The sequence below is a fragment of the Apiospora marii genome, assembly GCF_038362585.1.
Source record: "Apiospora marii strain CBS 49790 chromosome Unknown utg000004l_segment0_segment0, whole genome shotgun sequence".
In the NCBI taxonomy this organism is placed as follows: Eukaryota; Fungi; Ascomycota; class Sordariomycetes; order Amphisphaeriales; family Apiosporaceae; genus Apiospora; species Apiospora marii.
Genome location: NW_027117375.1, coordinates 2448758 through 2471537, shown reverse-complemented (window position 1 = coordinate 2471537; position 22780 = coordinate 2448758). Strand labels below are relative to the sequence as shown.

Genomic DNA, 22780 nt, shown 5'->3' with positions numbered 1-22780 from the left:
TACTCTCTTAAATACTGGTTCTCTTCTATACATGCTACCGTTACTATTTAGGTGATTCCATGAAGAAATCAGGTTAGGCAATGGGAATGTTAGTTTGCCAGCAAGAATCGCCACTGCACTGTGTCCTGTGGTGCTGATTTCAGACGTGGACGTTTCCAGACAGGTAAGCTGAGTGTGAACGTGCACTTGCCGGCCATTTGTGGACGTCCATTCCCGTATGTTTGAGGTATATATGTCCTTGTGTTGACTACCACGGAAGCCAGGTTCAGCAGCTTGGGCGTTCAGCAGCAGCCAATGTACTTCCCACCCGTCGCTTACAACATGTTTTTCAACATGCTTCAAAGTGTGTTTCGTTCAGAGCACAGCATCAAGCAGCGGAGTCGACTCGAAGACGCTTGCATACGTTGTTACCCTGTCCTGACAGCCATACTGACATACCTTTCTGGCTCGGACGCGGCACTGCTCCTGGCTGTTGTCGGCCTTTACTATAACGAAGAATGGGCGGGCATCAGAACAAAATTCGTTTGTCTGCAGCGAGACGTGCCTGAACACTCCCAATGGATCGACACGATGGTCTCGAAAGGCCATAAGGCCTTTTTTGTGGGCGGCGATCTGGACGACTGGGCTGCTAGGCTCCGCTATCCCCTTACGTGCAGGCGTTACTCTACCCTCCGGGTCTGGCTCGCGGTTCGAGTGCGTAATGGCGTAGATGCCGAGCTCAATGAAAGACGACGAAGCCATGCGTGGGCGTACTTTACGGTCACACGGGAAGGGGATGTTCTCTGGGGCCCGTCCCGCTCCACCCGGCATTTGAGGAGCGCGTTCTGGACGGACAGCAACGTCATTCCAATCCCCCACTACACTCGAGTTCCAGAACCAATCATCCCAGTCGTTTCTTGGTGCCAAACTGACATACCAAATGAGAACGGCATTGAGCTAGTGTGGGCCCAAACTAACAGTGCTGGGCGACCCCCAGTTATCAGAATGTGCCCCACACAGTGGGGTGATCAATGGGATCGAGGCCAAGAAGGTTGGCACCACCACACCACGATAGCTTGGAGAGAAGAGTGCGACCGTTTGACGCCGGGAGCAGTGCAAACTACTACGAATTATCGGGGGCAGTCTTCCTTCAGATTGCCATATTACGATATTTCGTCCTTGAAGTACGCGGAGACGGTGCATCTTCAGGAAATCACTCAGCCGGATCGCTTTGCGCTGATTATTGAATTGGAATGCAGGCCTGGGGCCACAACTGTTGCAAACAAACTGCATGGGGTACATTGGTGACTTCGGCCGAACAGTCACACGATAGCGCTCAATAGCATGAATCTTTTACTTATAGATGTATTAAATGGCCCTTAATCTAGGTGCAATAAGGGAGAAGGATACATCATCCCTTCCAGGGAACTGCCAACGATGTGCCTCCAGCTGCATTTGAATGTCCAGAGTGACTGGGGGACACAGGGGATTCCTGAGAGAGGGACATCTCTGATCGCCATGACAGTGCATAACATATGCGAATAATATATGCAGACATATCTCGTTTGCTTTCGTAACCCAGCTGGGGTGCCTATCAGCCTCAGTCGCCAAAGTCCTGTAGATTGCTTCTTTTACTCACCTGCTAGTTGGTGTTACAAGCAGTGCATTTCACATCTTTCTTTGGGCCTACGAAGCCCGAACCATCACAATGGTCGCATTTGTTGCAATTCATGTCGAGATATTCAAATCAAAGATAGCTGAATAAGCTTGTAAATGGCCTGGAAGAAGACAATAATTAAATATAAATCAAGAGGTCTTACTCGTGTTCATATATATTTTATATTCTATCAAATTAAGGCCCGATTGCTACCTGCCTTGCCATCTAAGTACACGTATCCAGGCATACCCACCCGGGAAGGCCCGACCGACCAACTACCAGATCTGGTGGGTTGTCGGCACGCATGAGCTGAATTACATTTATTGCCATATGTACATGTATTTTCCCTATTCTCTCCACACCTCACACGCGCTTTGCAGAGTATGTCGCAATACACATTTCACTGCACTTGTACGGCTGGATTTGATAGTGAAGACAAGTTCGAGGCCCATGTGCAATCGGAGCAGACTAGGAATTTACTCGACCGGGAACTGCACCTGCGCATGGTTCAACGTCTTGAACAGTACCTCTCTCATTCCAGGGCAGACGATATCCCTCTACCTAACGAGGACACAACCGGACTGCAAAAGCACAAAGATGAGTTGGGCTACCATTGCCCATATGAGGGTTGCCCAAAAACACCAGTCGACAGGCAAGCTCCCCTGCGTGAGCATTATGGGACTCGTAAGCTGTAATAAACTTCATTTGGTTTCCACTTCTAACTGTTCATAGATATCCCATGGGAGCGACGCTGCCCAATATGCTCATCCTTTGAATCAAAAACCATAATCGAATGGATTCGCCATGCTAAGCGACATACAGACCTTGAGGACGAGCTGGACTCTAGGTATCTACGGGATAAATGCGACCAACTACTCAATCGTATCTTGCAAGAGCTACTTCAAGCACAACCCAAACCTCGTGCTTCCCGAAATGCGCAGCAGCCTTCACAGCGAACTTCCCGGAAACGCAAACTAGAATCAACTACAGGCGAAGAACAACCTAGCCCGTCCACGTCTAGCATGGAACCTTTGGCGTCCAGTAACGAAGTCATAGCCATGGGTTGTGATATATCTGATACCTTCTCGACCAAGGGTTTTCGGCATGCCAGTTTACATCGCGATACAAATACTTATGATGATGTCCCTGACATGTTCAATAGCCGAGTGGACGGAGAAACGCCTGTGAGGGAAGAAGGCATTCTGAACATCCAGAGTCAACATTTTGGGACTGGAGGAACCGGAACGGGTGAAGGTTTGGAATTTTTGGCTTTACAACAGCAATTGTCACCACCTGCTATCTACGGTGCTATGAACTACCCATACCAAATACAGTTCCCTAACCTTCAATTTCAAAATTAATCCGAATACCACTTCTATCCCTCATCTCCTTAACCTTTTGCACAACTTCAGGTATATTAGGCAGTACCATCGACGGCATGGAGAAGGGCGGCCTTGATAGCGTAGAAAGTACTACTTCGGGAAAGAAGACATTGACAAAATCCAAACCCGATACTTGATCGAAGCAAAGCCGCGCATCTGCAATGACCCTGTCATGTCTTAGTATATAATAAACCTAGGTTAAGGTGAACATGTTACTCACAAGGCGCCTTCTGGGAATTTTATATCCTTAGGACTACAACCAGCTCTAACCAACGAATCTTCAGAACTTTCAGGTAAAGGGTCAATACCCTTGCCTTGTTGGCTGTGTGGCTCTACCACTGGGAGCGTAGCTTTGTGAGACCCAGTCCAGAACTTCACGTGGGATCCTTTCGTCCACTGTTGAACCACGAGCAGGAGACAAGTGTCAGGGCCACCAACCCAGAAACGAAAGATATGCCCAGGCCTTGCTGCATACCTCAGGGAATGCCCGAGAACGAATACATCAGAAAAGGAGTGCAAGATATTCTGAATCCTCTTGGAATGGTTAGATACTGAATTGGGTATATCTAGGGGTTGCTCACCATATCGCGAACAACGGGCTCTACGAGGAGTTCTAAGGCAGATACAGTGCCGTATTGGTGACCCGCGGAGTGAAAATCTTCAACCCGTTTTCCAACGTCATAATCCTGTAGAACAAAATAGCCATCGTCTTCAAGCGACTGCTTAGCAATCTCTAAATTGAATGTACTTGACGCCATGCAAGCTTCTCATCGATCATGATATGTGGTTCGGGGTCATTCGGTAGAGGCCACAGTTAGCTCTGTGGCCATCCGTAGAGGCCACTCTGTAAGAAGACCCCGCCGGATATTTGTTTTTCCTTTGATCCCGAACCAGGGCGCTTCATTTTCTCTACAAGTAGCAAACTCGCGTGCTAACCACACGAGGGGGCCGTAGTAGTAAAAGGTGATTGCTCTCCTCCCCCGCCCAGTGACTCCGCAGGGACGAATGCTCTCGTCCCCGAACCCAGTGGCTCCGCAGGGACGAATGCTCCCGTCCCCCTGATTACAAGGGGGCCTCACCCCGTCTCCTAAGCGAACCGCTTGGTTCGATCTAATGCGTCTCGGTCATTAGGTGGAGAGACGAGAGTATTCGTCCCTGTGGAGTCGCACGCGGCTATTCCTCCAAAGGAACATTTCCTATAGGTCAGAGCGCAAGCCGGCATCGTCAATTGTGCGTAGAACAGATCTATCTCCCCTTCCCAGCAAACACTTGGGAGTCTCCACCCTACCCCTGAAGAGCAGGGGATCATTGAGTATTGAGTCCTTTGCATAATACGAGGCCAGTGCTCAAGACAACTCCAACAGCGACTAGTCTAATTGAACATGCAAGCCACAGTATCCCAAGAAACATCGTCATTGACCACCCTCCTGTATGGCTTGCGGCTGGATTTGTATGGGTCGGCGTCGACAATCGCGTTCAGGAAGGGGTCTTCTTTCCAATTAGGGGGTCAGTTGAAGTGACCCCTCAGATAGGGATAGATCTGCGTCTGCTACATACTCGTTAGGTACCTGACCACCGCTGCTAGGTCGATCCAGACCAACGCGCTTTTGGGGCAAGGGTGGGACGGGGAGACAGTCCCGGCGACCTTCCCCTGAACATATCGAACAGACCCTGTTGACATACAATTGCAACTGATTGTTCTTGGACAAGCAGTCAGTCGACCCTTGCCACGCGCAACATGATATAAGCCCAGTCATCCTCAGGGCCATGCAGCAATGGCGCAAGTCCTCTCCTATCAGATGTGCCTTGCTCACAAACCTGAAGTATCTGCTTGCCTTCTCTTCCCGGCTATTAGTCTGCATTTTTCTTTTCGTACCGCTCACCGCCTTTCAACGCTCGCCCAAATGGGGTTTTCCTTCGGCTATCGAAAGCTGCGAACCCTAAAAATCTTCAAACGGATTTCGTTTCAACAGGTAAATCAAACCCAAGATCGAATTGGCACGGAGCTAATGTTTACTAGACAACTGTTCAACTACCACAAGAACTTCTCATGAAGCCAGGAGATGACGAAAAATGGGAACGTTGTTTTGTTTCAAGATTCGACATATCTCATCTCCAACCCGTTATGAAGAATTACCCCCAACTACACATTGTGGGGGAAACCGAAGACGGGAAGTATCTTGAACTCGCAATGTGCCAACGCTGGGTCCAATGCCCTACCGACATTAGCTTCCACTTCCAACTTGCCTCTAAGAGCGGTCTTCAATATGATGTGTCGCTTCCAACCAAGACCGAGATCAAGAAGAACGGGATAGACTCAGCATCCGAACAAGCTCGCAAGCGTTTCGTCTCAAACGCCGTGAGCGCCGTCCTGTCCGGGAGGCATGGCAAGGGTCTCGAAGACTATTATCGAGACAATGTCTGTCAATTTGATGTCCCGATGGCTATCAACGTGGCAAAATTTTTGAATCGCGTATTTGGGAGCGAGAATCCGGAAATGCGAGAGAGAATATGCGAAGCTGTAGCAGACAGTGTGTGACCTCTGGTGGAAAAGGGAAGCGGGTATTCAACATTCGAGATTTTGTTACTCATGATGAGTCCAATCCATGGACATGCACATATATGGCGGTAGGGGAGGGATGCACATAGCTGAGATAGATACAATAGACACCCAACTTCTAGAATTCTCACTTAGTCCATTGATCTTACACCCCACTACTAAGTGCGATGCGTGATTATCGACATCACTATATCATTTCCCGCATAGATAGTCTTCAAGCGATACGAGCAGGTGAAAACCCCCCTCGGAGAACTCACAATGCGCTGCAGTCAAGTACGCAGCATGTAAGTACCTTCCCAATCACAATAGCTTCCTATCTCGCGTTATAATCGCTTATCCTTTCCCCAGACTCAATGGGGGGTGGGACGAAAGTGTTCTGCAAGCCAATGGTTGCTACCTTTCGTGCTGTCGCAAGTACACCGTGACGGTTGCATATGCTGCGTAACGTTGCAGAAGCTGCGGCTTTGATGTGCTTGTTGACCTGCATTTACCCCAGTCTTCCTGTATGAACATGAAGTAGTTGGGGATTATCTAGAGAGCCAATGAATCAATACGCAGCTTTTACCTGACTTCCCCTCAAACCGACAACGATCAGATTTCAGAATAGCCCGTAGTATAAATAGATGAACTTTGAATGATCCACTGCTTGGACCGGCTTGTGTCGTCAAAGAATTCTGTCACATGATTACGACCGATTCCTGCAGCAACGTCAGAAGAGGACTTCATCCATTCAGTTACCCCATCTGTGAAAAACATCAGAGAGGGGCAGGACCTGGAGCTATCAGTCTTCATTTTTGTGCTGTCTCCTCAGGTTCCCCGATACATTCTCCAGATTCGCCGCCAGTCGACAGTTCTGTCGATTCCAATATCCAGTTCACCGGAAGCTTTCATCCTAAAAGCCACTTTGGTGGCCGCCGAATCCGGGCAAGATTCCTCGAACTGGAGCAATATGGTTGATTTCCCGACCACACGCTTTTCTTGGATTTTGAAGTCATTGGAGATATGGAAGGCCACGAGGATACCCGGAAACTTACATGCCTGGCTGTATCTTATCGCCAAGTCGCACGCCTGGACAGCGGTCGTCTTGTCTTTCATTTTTGTGACAGTTCAGGCGAGTGTACGGCGGGTGCTACTTCCTCTGATGTCGCAAGAATTCGGCAATGACAGGGCTTCCAGCTCAGTTATGGTAATCAGCCTGTTTGTCGACAGCTTGTTTGATCAATCATGGCTCATGGGCACACGAATCACGGAATTCTATATACAAGACCGCCTTCGCCCCAACAAGTTCAACCATGAGGAAAAAGCAGCCTTGAAAAAGAGCAACAACCTCGGCACGTTTCTGCGAGGTGTATTCAAGTTGATTATGATTGCAAACTCCCTGGTTCAGACATTCGGTCCAACATATGGCCTACTTGGGTTCTGTGGCGTTTCGTTTGTCAACTTAACGTCACGAAAGTTTTCAGGGGAATTGGCAGGTAATCGGGTGCTATTCACAAATAAAACACTTGCCAATGAGTCATAGTAAGTGTGTTTTTAAATTCTAATATCTTTATATAGTATTTCTATTAGCATTCAGTACGTATATAATGCTAATTGTGCAGTTTCTTCAATAAAGATGTCGAGAACCAGCCTACTTCTTCGGGTCCTGCTAGTGGCAGGAAGACAGAGATGCCGCCACTCCCTTGGCCTGAGGCAAGGGAGACGTATAGATGCTCGGTTAGACGGCTTCTTGTTATCCAGTTTGCTCGAAAAGTAGTATGGTTCGCGATCATGTTTTTCTTCTGGTTTCTGGCAGTGCTGTATATACCGAGCAGTGCTGTGAGCTTGGTTGTTAAAGATGTCATGTCAATCGATTCAGATATGGACAAGCTTTGCGGATGTTGGGTATCTACAGTCAGAGTTATGGACATGTTCACGAAAAGGGTGACACTGGAGGTAGAGGCAATCTCGGTGGAAGAGACATCCGTAGCTGAGCGGGATGTGGGACCCGCTTCGCGACTGCTGCCGAAAGCATCCAATATTGTGAAGCCGGCCAGGTAGAGCGGCAATAAGACTAGGGGCTGCTGACACGCCAAGTAACATACTTGGTCCGTCGATACGCGCCGGTGTGTTCATGTAATAATCTCCCTATGACATCTTATAGCGTCACATGGCGCCGAGAGGCAGACAGGATAAACGGGATCGGTGAGGAGTTGGACCCAAATGGAATCTTCTGTTACAAGTTCACACCCTTTTGAGACACATTCCAGAAGCCGGCATATACCTAGGAGGATGGGGGTGACTGTAGATAAAGGGACAGATGCCGGATGTGAATTCCGGTAGGTCATTACTTGTCATGGGTGCCATTACTCTTGGAAGGCCTCTAGTGTAAAACTGTTTGCACAATTCGGGGGCATTTCCCCTTCCCCTCAACGCATCTCGCTCCAATAGGACATCCTGCAGAGCTGTTACCCATGGAGGAAGAGGAAATATGGTGCCAACGCACCTCCACTGAAATCAGCAGCCTGTTGTGGTCCAACTTGGGCCGTCTCAGCAGCCCCCTGAACCTTGCGCCCCTGTCCAGGGGCCCGTTGGAATGTTGATAGGAGCAGTCTCATGCATTACGTTGGCGCACCAAGCGACACCATTGGTTGGAGCAAACGAAGATACCCGGGCCATTCGTATATGCATGCAACTCCCATTTCCATTTCACCAGTGAAATAAAGCCATGGGCGGCAACAGCGGGAAGTAGATAATATAAGGCCAAGGGAGACGTCTGTGAAACCAGCCACCGATATTTTGCTTTCTTATTCTCTTCATTCTTCTCAAGCCTAGAGGTCTCTAGAATAAGCAGCCTCTCAAACTCACAGATTATTTTTCACTACGTTACTAGCCGACTAGCTTCAAGCAGGATATCTACCCCTGTCTATTGTTCGCATTGTAGCCATGTCACTACCAATAGGAAAGGCGGCTCTTGAGCTGGGTTACGAGCTCTTTACAACAGCCCAGGTAGAAGACTGCAAGAGTAGTGTTGAGAATGGTAATCAGACCGTCGCCCGGACGTCTCGACGTATGCTTTCTTCAATCGGTAAGACACTACTATCAGGAGACGACCCACCTATTGAAGATGAAGTGAAGAATTGGATTAAACAATTCTGGCAGAGTCCTCCAATCCAACGCTTCATTACAAATCTGAAGCGATGAATAAAACTATTTCGCATCTGGATGCGCTCTCCCACTCACCGAGCGAATGGGTCAAGGACTTAGGTGTTCGTCTAGGGGCCGGGTACATTCCACCGTTTACTAGTAGCTTTTCTATTCGTCAATGAAGTAAAATTGGCAGCTAGGTGACTTTCACTTGATATGCGACTCATGCTTTCTCAGGAGCATCCTGATCTCAACGACGCCTGTTCTTCTTCTTTGAGCGGCACATGAGCTCGTACTCAGCTATACCTGGCCTGTCCTACTACGAAGGCTGGAAATACCTCAGAAGCTGAGGTGCTGGTGGCGTCACAAGCATAAACAACTCGCATCGATAAAGTCCTAGGAGACAGTCAAGGCTGGGCGTGTGGCTAGCGGAGATTGGCTGAGTTCGGGGTACTTTCCATTAGTAGCTGTTTGTATTTCACTTCCGTCACATGGGGCGTCCATACAGACTTGTACCATGTCGGAACTGAGTATAGAAGAAACGAACCATGACAGTACGTATCCCGTCTCTCAGCGGCACGGTCGGAGATCAAGAGAAATCTAGCAGCCAATACATGAGATCCTGTTGTGGAACGTAGACCACCGCCATTTATTTAAGATGGATCACGCACCGATCTAGAGCAGTCTCGATAGTAAATGATATGATATCAATCTGTTCACATCATCCAAACTGACACTAAATCTTCTTACGGAAACCAGCACGTCGTTATGACATCAACACTCAACTTATACTATCAAAAGGCCCGGGGCCTTATTCAATTTATATGGGAGTCTTTCACTTCAGGTTTACAACGTTTCCCCGTCTCCGACTCTTTCAATGCACGTACGTAGTTTCTCCCGGTTTCTGTATCAGAAGTTGACACTTTTAGCGAACTATTCGCAATCGATTCAAGAAATCATGGGAGGTACTCGAGAAGTGCCGACAGCTAGTAAAATGTGATCCACGTATTTCGCTGACAAGGAAGTCGGACTCATGAGCGAAGAGGATATTTGGCAGCGGAAGGTGGATTTGTGGTACACTTATGAATGATGTCCTTAAGGGAATACACACGTTCTATGACATCAAACACATATTACCTAGTGCATACTAAGAGCCTATAAATACGGCTTTCTGACCTCTTCAATGAGACATAATGATACCCTCTAGATTCTTTGAATCACTTCTCAGCAACCATTGCGGGATAAATCCACCCACGACATCCGGTTCAGCAGAGACATATTCCTACCAACTTGCAACGTTATGGAAGAGCACAAGCTGCTGGATGCGTTCCAAGCCGAGTTCGACAAGCTTCGGCCCACCAAATCATGGCCACGAAAACTCACAAATTCTATCGCTCACATCCGCGAATTTAGAGTGGCCGGGGAGAAGAAGGCTAAAGAAGATCTTTTACAATTACATACCGACGGTATCGTTCGGATCAATGAAGATTCGTTTCCACGGTCAGAACCCAGACAAGGCGATGTCAAAGTTACGATCGTATTACCACCGGAGGACCACGAAACTTCGGGCCGACCTTGCATCATCTTCTGTCACGGCGGTGGGATGGCGGGTTCTGATCGGTATGTCGGGCTCTCCGAGAATAGTAAAGCCTGGGCGGAGACTCTAGGCGCAATTACTATAAGCGTTGAGTACGGAAGGGCCCCTGAGAACTTCAACGACGGACTCGCAAAGGACTGTCACGAGGCTTTACTCTGGGCCTGGAGCAATCCCAAACTCGTGTTCGACCGAAAACGTATGATACTGTACGGCGCGTCGGCGGGAGCTACACTTGCTACCAGTACTGTGTTGATGCTGGCTCAGAAGAAGAAGAAAAGGCTACCAAATTTGCCGGTCCTTGCCGGGCTCTTCCTCGAGGCCCCTATGCTGAATTGGAGTTGTGACTCAGAATCTATGAAGCGTTTGATCAAGAACGGACCTTTCTGCAATATGCAATTTTGCAGATTAGCTTGGGATGCAATCATCAAAGACAAGAAAAATGTTTCCGCCTTTGTGTCCCCCGGAGAAGCAGACCCAGAAGATATCAAGTCCTGGTTTCCTCCCACTGCGGGCTATGTAGGCACAATGGATCCACTGCATGATGAGGTGGTAGAGTTCTTTGCAAAAGCAGGGAGGGACGATTTTGTGTGCAAGGTGGTGACCGGGGTTCCTCATGGTTTTGATTCTATGCTACCTTTGGAGGAAGTCTCGATTCAAATTAAAGCGTGGAGACTAGCATGGATGAAGGAAAAGCTCAGCGTATAGTTCATGTCAGCTCTTCCAGCTGCCGATATTCTCTTATACAGATTCATTACTTGGACACGATAGAACACCGTCAGGCAGACTAACGGTTCTCCAATCTCGTACATATGCAGCGGTAAATGGGAATATGTGGTCGCTAGGGCACCAACATGGTCAGCCATTTAGGTCCATGGCTTATATTGATGGGGTGCTGAATCAAGCTAGGTGCAGAATGTATCGAACCCATCCTTTCAGCCATACACCGTTTGGCATATGGAACGCTACCCTGGGGTGTATATATCACCCCCCGGCTATGATACATCAGTCCATTTCTTTCCCATAGGTATCTAGCCCCTATCAAGCGAATTGGATGTAGCAAGGGCATTGTGCAAGGATAGATGGAGACGAAGGTTCTAATAAACTTTATATACGGGCATTTTCCTCTGAGCGTATCAACTATTGTTATTCTTTCCCTCTTTCTAATACATGAATGAATAACAAACACCAAAGTCCTAATAACATTCAAACCCGCGACAAAATGCCTACATGTCCCATCGTCAAGGAGTCATGGGAAATATTGGTTAACCCGGAAAGTGCCATGGCGAAAGCGGCCAGCTCAGGACAAGTCGGTCTAGCATCCAATACGCTACACTCTGAAGAGGGGAATCTGCTAACCCGCAAGCAAACTTGTCAACAGACTATACCAGCTCTACGCCGAGCCGCCGAGAAATGCATTACCGGGCTGAATCAGAGCCCTGAAGCGTTGGAGAAATCAGCATCCGCGCAAGAATCCAATGGAGGTCACGTTCAAAGGCTGGGTTCCTAGCGGGTCATAGATGGGTTTCTTCGTGAACTGCCAAGTGAGGCGGCCAGGAAGTGTTTAGTTGCCAGTAGGCTTGACTCATGTGGCATTAAGGAGACAGATGTATGTATTTGCGTGGCCACTTTCTTCAATGCAACAAGACGAGTTCGCACCAGTGGCCCCGTGGGTTCCTGTGAGGAACGGGCCACAAGGCGCGATGGGAACGAAGATGCAGATCCCATCGCTGACCACACGCCTAATGTCGCGATATAATGGAAAATTTCCTCCGCCATCTTTGCCATCTTGAACCTTTGTCACTGGATCAAGTGCCTAGCCATCTCTAACAGCACGCACAACGACAGCGACCATTGCATCCGCCCTTACATGAACATCGTCGTGGGCCACACCTTTTTGCACAGTTGCAGCCTTTCTTAAACCACTAGAAGCAAGTTAGAGAGTGAACCGAAACATTACGGAGACAAGTCTGCTGACCTCGAGTATCTGGACGTATGTTTCCAGTTGGCCGTGCGGTGGCCATGGCCAAGTTGGATCACCTCTCCTCCAAAGTTTTTCGATGAGGCGGGCTTTCTGCAAGAACTCGCGGGGAAGACCCTCATTCGTAATGTGCCCAAACTCAGTGCTCAATTTTGAGAGCTCCATTACTTGGAGTAGGTTTCGACTGTCCCAATGCATCGTCCCCGTCATGAGGACGTTAGTCATCGAAAAGGGTGCGTGAATAGTACCGGGGGGCTGGATCAAGGTGCAACCCGGATATAGATACAACGCACACGAGGGCTTACTTGGTGATCTCCCCGAAGTAGCCCACTGACGAGGGTCTACTCCAGGCCAGCAGAGCCAGAGTTTCTCGCCCTCGTCGTTGAAGACGGTGGTTAACACACCGAGATGATCGATATGGGGCAGCGAGAACACTCCGCGCTTTCCGCAAATCTGAAACGCCGTGCATTCGGAGAGATCTGAGAGTTGGATATGAGACTTTTTACCACTCTCGAGCTTCTCCTTGACCAACTCCAGGACTTGGTAAGGGGCTAGGTTGCTTAGGCATGGCGGCACGGGATTCTGTTTGTAACGGCCTAGATTGAGCAGATTAACAGGTCCTTTGGACGTATCTTCGAACAGGTCAATTGCGGCGGCAGACCCCATCCGTTTGGGGATATCGAAATGGCTATCAGATCGATCCTGATTGAAATCGTGTATATCTATTTCTGGTGTTGTCCGTAGGTATAAGAGATACTGTGCCATAGAAAGGCGGTGGTGTTTCGTATGGGGCTCCGGGGGGATGACCATCGGGAGATGTGGTGTCGATACGTTCAGAATCCGACGGGCCTCGTCGTGGGAGCAGAGGATGAAATTGCGTACAGGCTTATTCTTTTCCCAGGAGCGTGATAGATACTCCTCTGCAGTCACGGGGGCTCCAACTTTGCAGTTCCGCAAGATCGCGTCGTACTGCTCGCGCAAGTCGGCGCGTGCGTGACGGGCCGTATTGAAGACATTCCGAGCCCTTGCAATGGCCTGAGATGTTACCATCACGTGAAATGCAGTAGGCGTGGTCGCCGTGTTCTGTATCGCGGACACGCATTGTGCTGAATGGGCGGAGGCCCGAGACCTCAACAGCCTTTGGCCGCAAGGGCAAATGACGTGTTCACATGAGCTGTGCCGAATGACAGCCCGGTAGTTGGGAAATAGAAGCTCGCAGTCGCAAGATAAAGATCTCCAGCCATCTGGGCCCTTTTGCCTCTTCATGCGAAATCTTTCGCAGGGGAGACGTTATTGCTGTTGCGCTTGCTATGTTTCCATCGTGCTTTGATGTGCAACTTTTGCTTGCAGTCTTTGCATTGATAGTACTTGACGGTCGCGTTGTTCATTTCAAGCCGACTTTGCACTGCTCAGATCCTGCATGATATAAAAAAGTTGTAGGGTGCAGAACAGACGTTCTATGGAGGAAGTTGAGGTAAGTACGCAGGACGTCCGTAGCTTTGGCGATCTAGAGGCATGTGGGACGTGGGACGTCCACGCTGTAGGCGGTTGGGGACGCAGGACGTCCATTCTGTAGGCGGTTGGGGACGCAGTTCTGGACGCAGGACGTCCATGGTTTTTAGCGATTCAGGGGCATGTGGGACGTGGGACGTCCATGCTGTAGGCGGTAGCGATTGGCGAGTAGGCAGTTGGATTTCGCAGTCCGTCCATAGTCTCAGTCCAGGGGCGGGTGGGACGCACATTCTTAGCGCGGGTGCCGGTGATCCGTTCTGGAGTACGTACCTCGTGTACACAATCAGACGGCCCTGGATACATCAACAATGTGTGCGGGAGATGTACCCCTCAAACTGCACGTTTGAGCTCTCGAGCCCGCCGGAGACATCTACACGTACCCACCACATTTGGGCCAGGTCGTACAACAGCATCCTGTGTATTGACAGACTCGATTGATTGGTGCCAAAAACGGAACGACAACGCTACAGTGTTTGTCCCCATTCGTTACTTGATCCATTGCAGCAGCGAGTCTTTTCACTGGCCTTATCTTCTCTCAGCAGCATCGCGGCTGGCAATTCCGATCAGCTGTTATCGAGAAGCCTGACCCAGTAAACATCGAGCAAATTATGCGCCTTACGGGCGGATGTTTGCGCTCGACAATCGAGTCAAAGAGCCACAACAACCAATCAGGCCGCTACCTCCTGATCACTAAATTTAGATGCGGGGGGTGAAGCACTTGGCACTTGGGTCAATCTTCTGAAATAACTGCTGAAACACGCACTACATGTACTGTATTGATGCATTTCCACAGGAATGCGAATGATGTATCTTTAGCTTAGTCTCCTTCGCCGAGGCTGGCTGCCCATCACAGAATCAGCCTTTCTCTTGTGGGCACGAATGCCAAAGGCCGCCGACAATCCACTCTTTGCCACTAACCCGCCAACCTTGTATGGAGCACCACTCAAGGGGAACAGCGGGTTGGCCCGGTCTTCCCTCAACCCCATGTCGATGCATCTGTCTGCGGTAAAATCGAGTACTAGCTGGATATTTCCATGGTCATCAAGGGTCGGTTCTGCTCGCTCCTCTCTGCCGTTGATGGATAGAAAAGAAGTGCTTAAGCGCCGTTGGATGTCTGGTAGCGCCGGGTCCCCGGCTTTTCGCGTGCACATCACTCGACCTTGAATATGAAGTAGGGACCGCGACTTCGTCGGGATGGCGCTCAGTTCAAAGTAGAACAGAGCTGCAAAGAAACGTTGAGCAAGTTCCTCAATAACAGCTCGCAAACCTACATCTCGGAGAACCAGAGATCTCAGCAAAGGCATCGAGGTGGTGTCGTCCAGGGCGATGGAGCCTTCCAGTTTGATGTCCAGTCGGTGGTACCCGCCTTCCCGTGGGCCCCTTTTCACTAGGCACGAAACGTCGTTCCAAGTCCTTTGGCCACCTAGGAGAGATAGATAAGCGTAGACAAGCCGGGGGAGCCAGCTCGTGCGCCAACGTCCGCCCTGTCTCCCAGCAACGATGTCCTGCTCAGAGAGTGAGCCGGTGCCCAGGTTGATCACATAATCCAGCGTGGCATCCGCTGTAAGCTTCGAAAACTCCGCAAGACTTATCACGGTAGGGTTGTTTCGTACAACGCCGCCATCTTGAAGTATACCAACTCCTGGTAGGTGGTAAAACGGGAAATACCTGCTTTCCGTCAGCAAGGAGCTACAACACCAGAGTGGTCGCATTACATTGGAGCAGCGGATGTGCTTCGCGCCCTACTATTGTGTCAGTAGACTGGAACTCCTGTCTTGAGAAACTCAGGCTGACGTACACTTCCCATGTTTTGACTTTGTCGCAATCTGCAGCTACGACGTAGCCAGATCGTGGGCCGCCCATTCCATTATAATTAGTAAAAAGATGGGTTACCGGCGGGTCAATACTCGCAGTTAGAATCCCGATCTTTGTCCCTATGGACGTTGCGTACGATGGCGCCGCTATCTTCTTGTCGCCGAACACTCCCTTGAGTGCATTTTCTATTCCTTTTCCCGAGTACAAATGACCGAAGAGGAGAAGCTGGGCCCATTTGAACAGGAAGAACGCAATAGCGAATAAGTTCGCTGGCCTATGGAACGCCTCTTCTGCCAACGACTGCAGTTTTAGAGAACATGTAGCCGCAGACCAGCCTTTCTCGTACAGGCCGAGAATGACCAACCCACCTTGTTCACGGTTAGTCAGAAACAGAAAAGATGGCACAAGACGTACCAACGCTCACGCCGTATGCCATGCTGAAGTGTTCTTGGATCGGAATAGGTAGCTCCAAGCGGTCTTGGACAAGTTCGAGGATAGTGGTTGGGATGATCCCGCCAATCCCACCTCCGTCAATGCACAAAATACCGTGCCCTGCTGTCGGAGGGCGAACCCGGACGACTATCTCCACCAGCTGCTGGCAGAGCTTGCACGTATGCAGGCGGAATAGCAATGGATCACGAGCCTCTGACTCGCCGAACACCTGCAGGCAGTTATCACAGATAGTGTGCCCGCATTCCATTGTATGCTGTGCTGCTGAGAAGCAGGTGAAGCAAGACTGCCTACTTCGGATACGCTTCCACGCGCCGGCATATTTCGCGAGCACAGCCTGGTGTATCTCCTTCGCTGACTGCCCGTTGAGGAGCTCTAGAAATAGTGACTCCAGGTTGACTAGAACAGAACTAGAGAAGACGCTCGGAAGCAGTAGACCGCCTGGCCGGCCTTTACGAAAGGCCATCTTCCCTACCTGCAGGCAAATATTACTGTACAGCTTTTGGAACACATCAGCAGGTTTGAATACTACAGAGATGTCAGCACTAGTTCGGGCGGAGAAGTTTTTGGTTGCTTACAGTGCATCCCAGGGGGGTATTGGTCAAGGAGAATACTTGAGGCCAGTACTGGTGCTGCAAAAGTGCGCAAATGGCCCGCCGCCGGTATTTGTGTGATGAAGTTTATCATATGCTTTGCCATGTCTGGGTTGACGGGAAAGTCCTGCCTAGAGGCAGAGAGGCAGTCGAATGAGTTGCATGGGAACCTTTCTAACCCATCGAGCGCTCGATTGAACAGGGTATTCAGATGTCGTACTGAGAAGAGTGCCCTTGCTTCGCGCCGCTGTTGGCGGGCATCCTGGGCATGATTGAGCAAAATTGAGGACAACTTCGCATGGCTGGCGTCAGGCAGCTCGAGAAAGAAAGCACCCGAGAAGTATGTAGTCAAACGAATACTGGAGGAAAAAATCGCATGGTCTCTTCTTTCCTGAGCTGCCCATTGGTGGCCAGCAAGCACAATAAGTATCTTAGGATGGTGGCCCAGGCGCGGAGTCGGCTGGCCTGTTTCAACTAACAAGACCAAATGGTTGGCAATGATATCCAAATCTTCCAGGCCATATGCATAGAAACAGAAAACATCGACGAAGGGGTATAACAATTGGGAGGATACGGCTGCCTCTGCTTGTGCCCGTGTCGTGCACTTCGGGAGAGATATCTCCAAATTGGGATGGCAGCACGGAATCCTGATCCTGGTGGTCGCGTGAAGAACGGCAGATCCAAGGAGGAGAGGAACTTCACCGTCATCATGAAAGTCAAGGCAAACCCCTTCCGATATTCTTTTCGTGCGCCGACATGTTGGTGGACGTTGACGACATCCGATCAGTACAACGAGACTTGGAGCTGGGTCTTCCGGAGATAGCGTTGAGGTAAGATCACTCAAGCGCTGCGACGCGGCGATAGCAGGTGCTTCGCCGCCTGCAGACCAAATCCAATGTGAACAAGGAATCAGCATCATGAACGGGACTAAAATGCGCACTACTGTTGGAGCCCCTTGGAATAAAGCAACGGCACTACCTGCCGCTCTAAATATCTAGCCGGATCCATCAGGTAGATGATTTCTGTCCTGGGTACACTTTCCGCAATCTATTTTTGCACACGCGCAAAATCGGCCGTCATCAATGAGAAACATTGCGAGAATCCCGTCTCTCTTATTAAGATGCCAGAGCTCTTGACCCCGTCTCGCCTTTGTGTGCTTTTCTACGGAAGTTCAAACACTCCACTATGAGTTCGAACCATCGACATAAATGTACTAGGTGCGGCAGTTCCCGCTCTAAGAGATTCCATCAGCAGTTTCCTGCTGGACCTGGCCATCCTCCAGTGCAAGGTGTCTGCCGTCGTTGTAGGATTGGGGACGATTCCGTTCTACATATCCACCACCACCATTGGCATTATCTTCCCAACCTTACTCCTGAATTTTCTCATCATGAAATGATGGAGGTCTCCCGACCTTCTTCGCCCCCTCGAAGCTCGGAACGCCCGGCAAGTCCTTGCACTCGTGACCCTCCTCCCGAGTACACCGAGCATGGCGGCCAACGAATTGAGCTTCCAGCCCAACAGGGGGGGAGTTTCCCCGGCATGCGAGCTGAGCTATCGACTCATCGAGAGAATAGGCAAAGTGGTCGAGCTGAGCTGCCGGCAAACCAAGAGAACAGCAATGGCGGACGAGCTATATTTATAGACTATGAGGAACAGCCTCCTCCCGTCGGACCGAAGCCTCCTCTTAGCCATTTCATCCAACGTTTTAGATCACTTCTAGATTGAAGCTGTCAGAAGGCGCGGTGGACTCTCGGCTTCATTCACTGGTTCAGTTCTGTTTTAGTCGATTACTAAAGGTGTGTCTAAGGGTGCAAGCAGGTTAGCTATAACAGGAGATCTCTTCTTTATTTGAAATATGTAGTACAATATAAACTTAGATATAAGGGAAAGTTATACGATATAGAAAGCTATTAGTTGCTACTTATCTTTATATCAGTAATGGACCCAGCCCATCTCTAACTACTAGTAGGAAATGCTATACCCCCCTCCTTTTTATAGCTCTCCTTACAAGTCTTGTAACGAGGTAGCCATAATATCAACCAGTAAACGCCATCATACTAAGCACAGTGCTAGGAATTTCAGCTATCAGACTTGGCTAGAATCCCAATCGACTTACAAGAGAATTCGGCCAATCAGCCAAACGTAATTATATCTGATGGTCCACCACAACCAGACCAACCCAAGACTACCAAACAGTGCTGAGAACGTGACGATGTAGATGTGAGGGATATTACGGATGGCGAAGCGTACCGCTCTCCCTGTTGCCAATCGATGCAATGGCCTGAATGCTTCGGGAAACACAACACTGCCAGCGAGGCAAAGCCAGCGAAAAAGAACATCGAATACGCTGTGTGAAGTTTGACGTCTGTGAGCCCGAGTTGCAATGGAGTTGGGTTCTATCGACATCATGTAAGTATTGGCTTCGAGAGGAGACAAGGACGATGTTACTATGGTATGAAGCAGCATGGTGGATTGGTTTATATACACCCGGTCCTATCCGATTTTGGCACGCTTGCAGGACACTTCCGTCCAAGCAGACTGACCGCTGAGGCATTTGAAAGGAACTTTTCGCCCATCTTGATACGGGGCAGACTTTACCTACTCTATACATCATGGAAATCTCCGAGTACTATGCATTGTCTCTTTCGGCAGCCTTTGCCTTGGTGCTTTTGCCTCTGTTACTCTTTGCAGCCCGATGGCTTCGAGGGCATATTGGCCATGATCTACATTGTTTACTACACCCTCTACTTCCCCCTTCTATCAGCTTCAAGGTGCTCATATCAAGGTACGAGTTCGTGGTATGTTGCTCCTTACTTGCTTTGAATATTCTGTACGTTACTCTCGACAACGACGACATTGAAAGCGTCGTAAGGCGCCTTGGTCATATGGCCCTTGTCAACCTTGTACCAACTTCCTGCGGAGCGCACATGAACCAGCTTGCCAGCATATGCGGCATTCATCATGATCGCTACTTCAGATTCCACGCATATCTTGGAGTTCTTTTCGTCGCAGAAGCCATCCTACATACCGCTTTTGCCTTGCAGCTTCCTAACGTGTCTATCAATTCCTACGCTGAGCTCATCGTAAGTCTCTTAGGCCCCATTGGATCACTGCTAACTGGAGTTAGGCATTATCATCCGTGTGCGCAATCTTCGTGTCTTCTATCCTACACTACTGGTTCTTCGAGCTTTTCTCTTACATCCATACTTTCTTGGCTTCGGCGATCCTGGTGGCATTATGGCTTCACCTTCCGTCGACACCACTACGCGAAAGGCCTCGGTTGTACATCTTGCTCTGCTCTGTTCTATTTATATCTATAAAGACGTGGAGATATCTAAATATCGCGTACTTGAGCTTTTCTGGTTGGCGTCAAAGTATGGCCACAATTGAGAAACACGGCGACAGCGTTGAGATTCGCGTACGATTGGCCCGGCCACTAAAACTCCACGCAGGCCAGTACATTTACCTTAGTTTATGGGGTCTCTCAAGCCTCTCTGCGTTTGAGTACCATCCTTTTCAGATATGTTGGGAATATGCGGACGAGCATGCTCAACAAGTCATTGTGTTACTTGCTCAAGCACGACGTGGCTTTTCGAGAAGGCTTCTAATGGCCACACCCTACGAGCACCGGGCCTTGATTGAGGGCCCATATGGCAAGACCTTGTCCCTTGGTCAGTACGGTACAGTGTTGCTGTTTGCGACTGACATGGGGATAGCAGGCCAATTGCCATATATCAGGAAACTACTAGAACAATATCAGCAGTGCAAGGTCAAAACGCGAAGGATCGCTCTGTTTTGGGAACTAGAAGACGAAGGTATGACTCTCATTTCTCTACTTAGGATTGCAATAACACCTTCTAGGCTATCGCTATTGGGTAAAGGAGTGGATGAACCAAATGCTCTCGTTGGATTCAGATTATGTGAGTGTGTTTTCAAGGCTCTGTCCTATCGAGTATTGACATACCGCAGGTCCTTGATATGCAGTTATATATACAGGGACATTTCCTGTCCCCAAGCACAGCTCATGGCGACAAAGTTCAACTTGGGGAACACAAGCGAATAACACTAAATTACCGATCCATGCAGCCTGGTGCCCTTGTCTCCTCGGAGATAAAGGCACGCAAGGGAGTAACTTTGGTTTCCCGTAGGTAGCCTAAGTCCTCAACTCTTCTTATCTTTCCCACCACTGACTACGGCAGTATGCACCAACCCAAAGACGACTCGAGCCATCATGCGGAAGATAGGTTTGAAACCCATTGGGCAGACCGCAAGGGAAGAGGATGGCCAGGATATCTGGCAAAAAGATATTCATGTTAAGAGGTTGGATTTTCAACCCTGGGCGCCAATCCAAGGACGCCTAGGAGTTCGACCAGAAGGACCCAACATGCCCGTGCAGTCGGCAATGCGGCAGAGTTGAGCTGCATCATTGAAACGATATTTGCGCAGTCTCCCCTTCCCCTCCCCGGGTCTTGCCCAAACACTATACCCAGTTGGAAAGAAAGCACGGAATTGGCCTTGACTAGGTAGTAGCGTAGTACATATGTAGTTACAGTAATAGGAGCGTAAGGAAGCAGTTGCTCTCCCCGCCTAACTCATAGGAATGGGACCAATCTTCCTCACCCCAGCATCTTAAAAAGGCCATACATAGAGAGGTATGTATTAGTGCTTTCGTAAACTAAAATAGCTACGTGACGCCAGCGAGAAATAGGTATTGCTTTGAGGACCAGCTCGTTTGTACAGTAGCAGGTATGTACAGAAATGGACGGTTTAAGCACAGACTTTTAAAAATTTAAGCGCCACCTGCCTTGCAAAGGTTGCGGAAGCCTCGACCACAGGGGTACATCAATTTAGCCAATTGCATCAAAAATCGACTGAGCTAGACTACTACACCTCATGCAGTCCTGGTCACCAGCCATTGGCAGTAGCAAACATGCATTGGAAATGGAACGAAACCCTGCTGGGATGGTCTCTTTCCCACCCCGCACGGAAAATTAGCATGGGGTGGAGGGGCTAGGAATAGCCGAAGCAATTTCTCACTCTAATGTGGGCCGAGGTCGGATATTACATCCAGTACAAATGTAGAACAAACCGAAGCTGCATGGGCAGCCCGGTACCGACTGCCGGTTAGAACATTAAAAACGCATGCTCAGATTCACCATTCGAAAGCTAAGCACTACTTGGAAGTTTTTCATAATGAAATACGTCAATGGGATAGTGTGAAATTTCGTAACTCCATCAGTGACACCCTTATTCAAAAAAACAAAAGCAAAAATAGCACAATATTCCATCCGCAGTTGCAAGCGTGCCTTAGCGAAATAGTCTCTCAACGCTCAAGATCAAACAGGTTTCGGTTGCAGTTTGGCACAGGATTTTGGCACCGATCTACCCTTCGGTTTGGGCGGTGCCCTCTTTCTAGTCCTTTTCGACGACTGTTTTTGGTCTGCCTGTGGCACGCTTTCCAGGCTCTGACGTTGGGGACTGGGGGCGGGGGACTCGTGATCAAACCCCACATGAGCATCCCTGCCGACGGGTGAAGCAGGCAAAGGTTGACTCAGTATGTCTTCGGTCTGGAGGCTGGGGAAGGCTGCAACGCTACTGCTCGGAAACGAGCCTTGTGGGAACAGGTCGTCCTGTCTCAGGACCGGAGGGGAAGCCAGTTGGGGGAGGTAGGTGTCTGTGATATGCTGGTGGGTCGACGCATCCGCTTCGGATAGCAAGAACGAAGTCGGACATATTGTTGGGTCGCCCATTTGGCAAGGGGCAGATATCAGCCCTCCTTGTTGCGTTGGAACCTGTGGTGTGACGGCAGGATGGCCGGTAGATGCAAAAATGCAGTGCCTCCACATGTCCTTGCCCTGTTCTGGTGGACTCAACTCGAACTTGACTCTACGCGCCCAACTCCTACTCCGCTGAGTAAACAGTGACCGATCCACGTCGGCCCGCAAGGTTAGCCAAAAGGGGTGCCGGATCTTTCTGGCTTGAACACACCAGAGCGCGAATACGGTATCAAAATTTGGTTGGTGAGGGCAGGGTGGTGCTGATGGAGGTAGGGCATAAGGCTTGATAACGGCTTCTGTGTCGATTTGATGAATCCAGCCCACAGAGAGGCTGTGCATTGACTGAAAGATGAC

The 22780-nt window shown here is 49.5% G+C and overlaps 7 protein-coding genes across 7 annotated transcripts; 5 read left to right on the top strand and 2 right to left on the bottom strand.

Moving 5' to 3' along the window:
• Positions 1–333: 333 nt before the first annotated feature.
• On the top strand, positions 334–2997 carry PG985_006713 (uncharacterized protein; the record flags this gene model as incomplete). Its single annotated transcript, XM_066826482.1, has 3 exons — positions 334–1163; positions 2067–2320; positions 2369–2997. 3 exons carry the CDS (start codon positions 334–336, stop codon positions 2995–2997), a joined length of 1713 nt encoding a protein of 570 aa, XP_066686089.1.
• Positions 2998–4922: 1925 nt separating this feature from the next.
• On the top strand, positions 4923–5557 carry PG985_006712 (uncharacterized protein; the record flags this gene model as incomplete). The annotated part of the gene is made up of 2 exons (XM_066826481.1): positions 4923–4991; positions 5039–5557. 2 exons carry the CDS (start codon positions 4923–4925, stop codon positions 5555–5557), a joined length of 588 nt encoding a protein of 195 aa, XP_066686088.1.
• Positions 5558–10004: 4447 nt separating this feature from the next.
• PG985_006711 (Esterase lipase thioesterase) lies at positions 10005–11006 on the top strand (the record flags this gene model as incomplete). The annotated part of the gene is made up of 1 exon (XM_066826480.1): positions 10005–11006. The coding sequence occupies one exon, from the start codon at positions 10005–10007 to the stop codon at positions 11004–11006; it is 1002 nt and encodes a 333-aa protein (XP_066686087.1).
• Positions 11007–12234: 1228 nt separating this feature from the next.
• On the bottom strand, positions 12235–13329 carry PG985_006710 (uncharacterized protein; the record flags this gene model as incomplete). Its single annotated transcript, XM_066826479.1, has 1 exon — positions 12235–13329. One exon carries the CDS (start codon positions 13327–13329, stop codon positions 12235–12237), a length of 1095 nt encoding a protein of 364 aa, XP_066686086.1.
• Positions 13330–14603: 1274 nt separating this feature from the next.
• On the bottom strand, positions 14604–16910 carry PG985_006709 (uncharacterized protein; the record flags this gene model as incomplete). Its single annotated transcript, XM_066826478.1, has 6 exons — positions 14604–15459; positions 15507–15533; positions 15590–15974; positions 16021–16584; positions 16635–16780; positions 16870–16910. 6 exons carry the CDS (start codon positions 16908–16910, stop codon positions 14604–14606), a joined length of 2019 nt encoding a protein of 672 aa, XP_066686085.1.
• Positions 16911–18041: 1131 nt separating this feature from the next.
• Positions 18042–18374, top strand: PG985_006708 (uncharacterized protein; the record flags this gene model as incomplete). Its single annotated transcript, XM_066826477.1, has 1 exon — positions 18042–18374. The coding sequence occupies one exon, from the start codon at positions 18042–18044 to the stop codon at positions 18372–18374; it is 333 nt and encodes a 110-aa protein (XP_066686084.1).
• Positions 18375–19261: 887 nt separating this feature from the next.
• On the top strand, positions 19262–20626 carry PG985_006707 (uncharacterized protein; the record flags this gene model as incomplete). The annotated part of the gene is made up of 4 exons (XM_066826476.1): positions 19262–19732; positions 19777–20464; positions 20511–20573; positions 20619–20626. The coding sequence occupies 4 exons, from the start codon at positions 19262–19264 to the stop codon at positions 20624–20626; spliced, it is 1230 nt and encodes a 409-aa protein (XP_066686083.1).
• Between the last annotated feature and the right edge of the window lie 2154 nt (positions 20627–22780).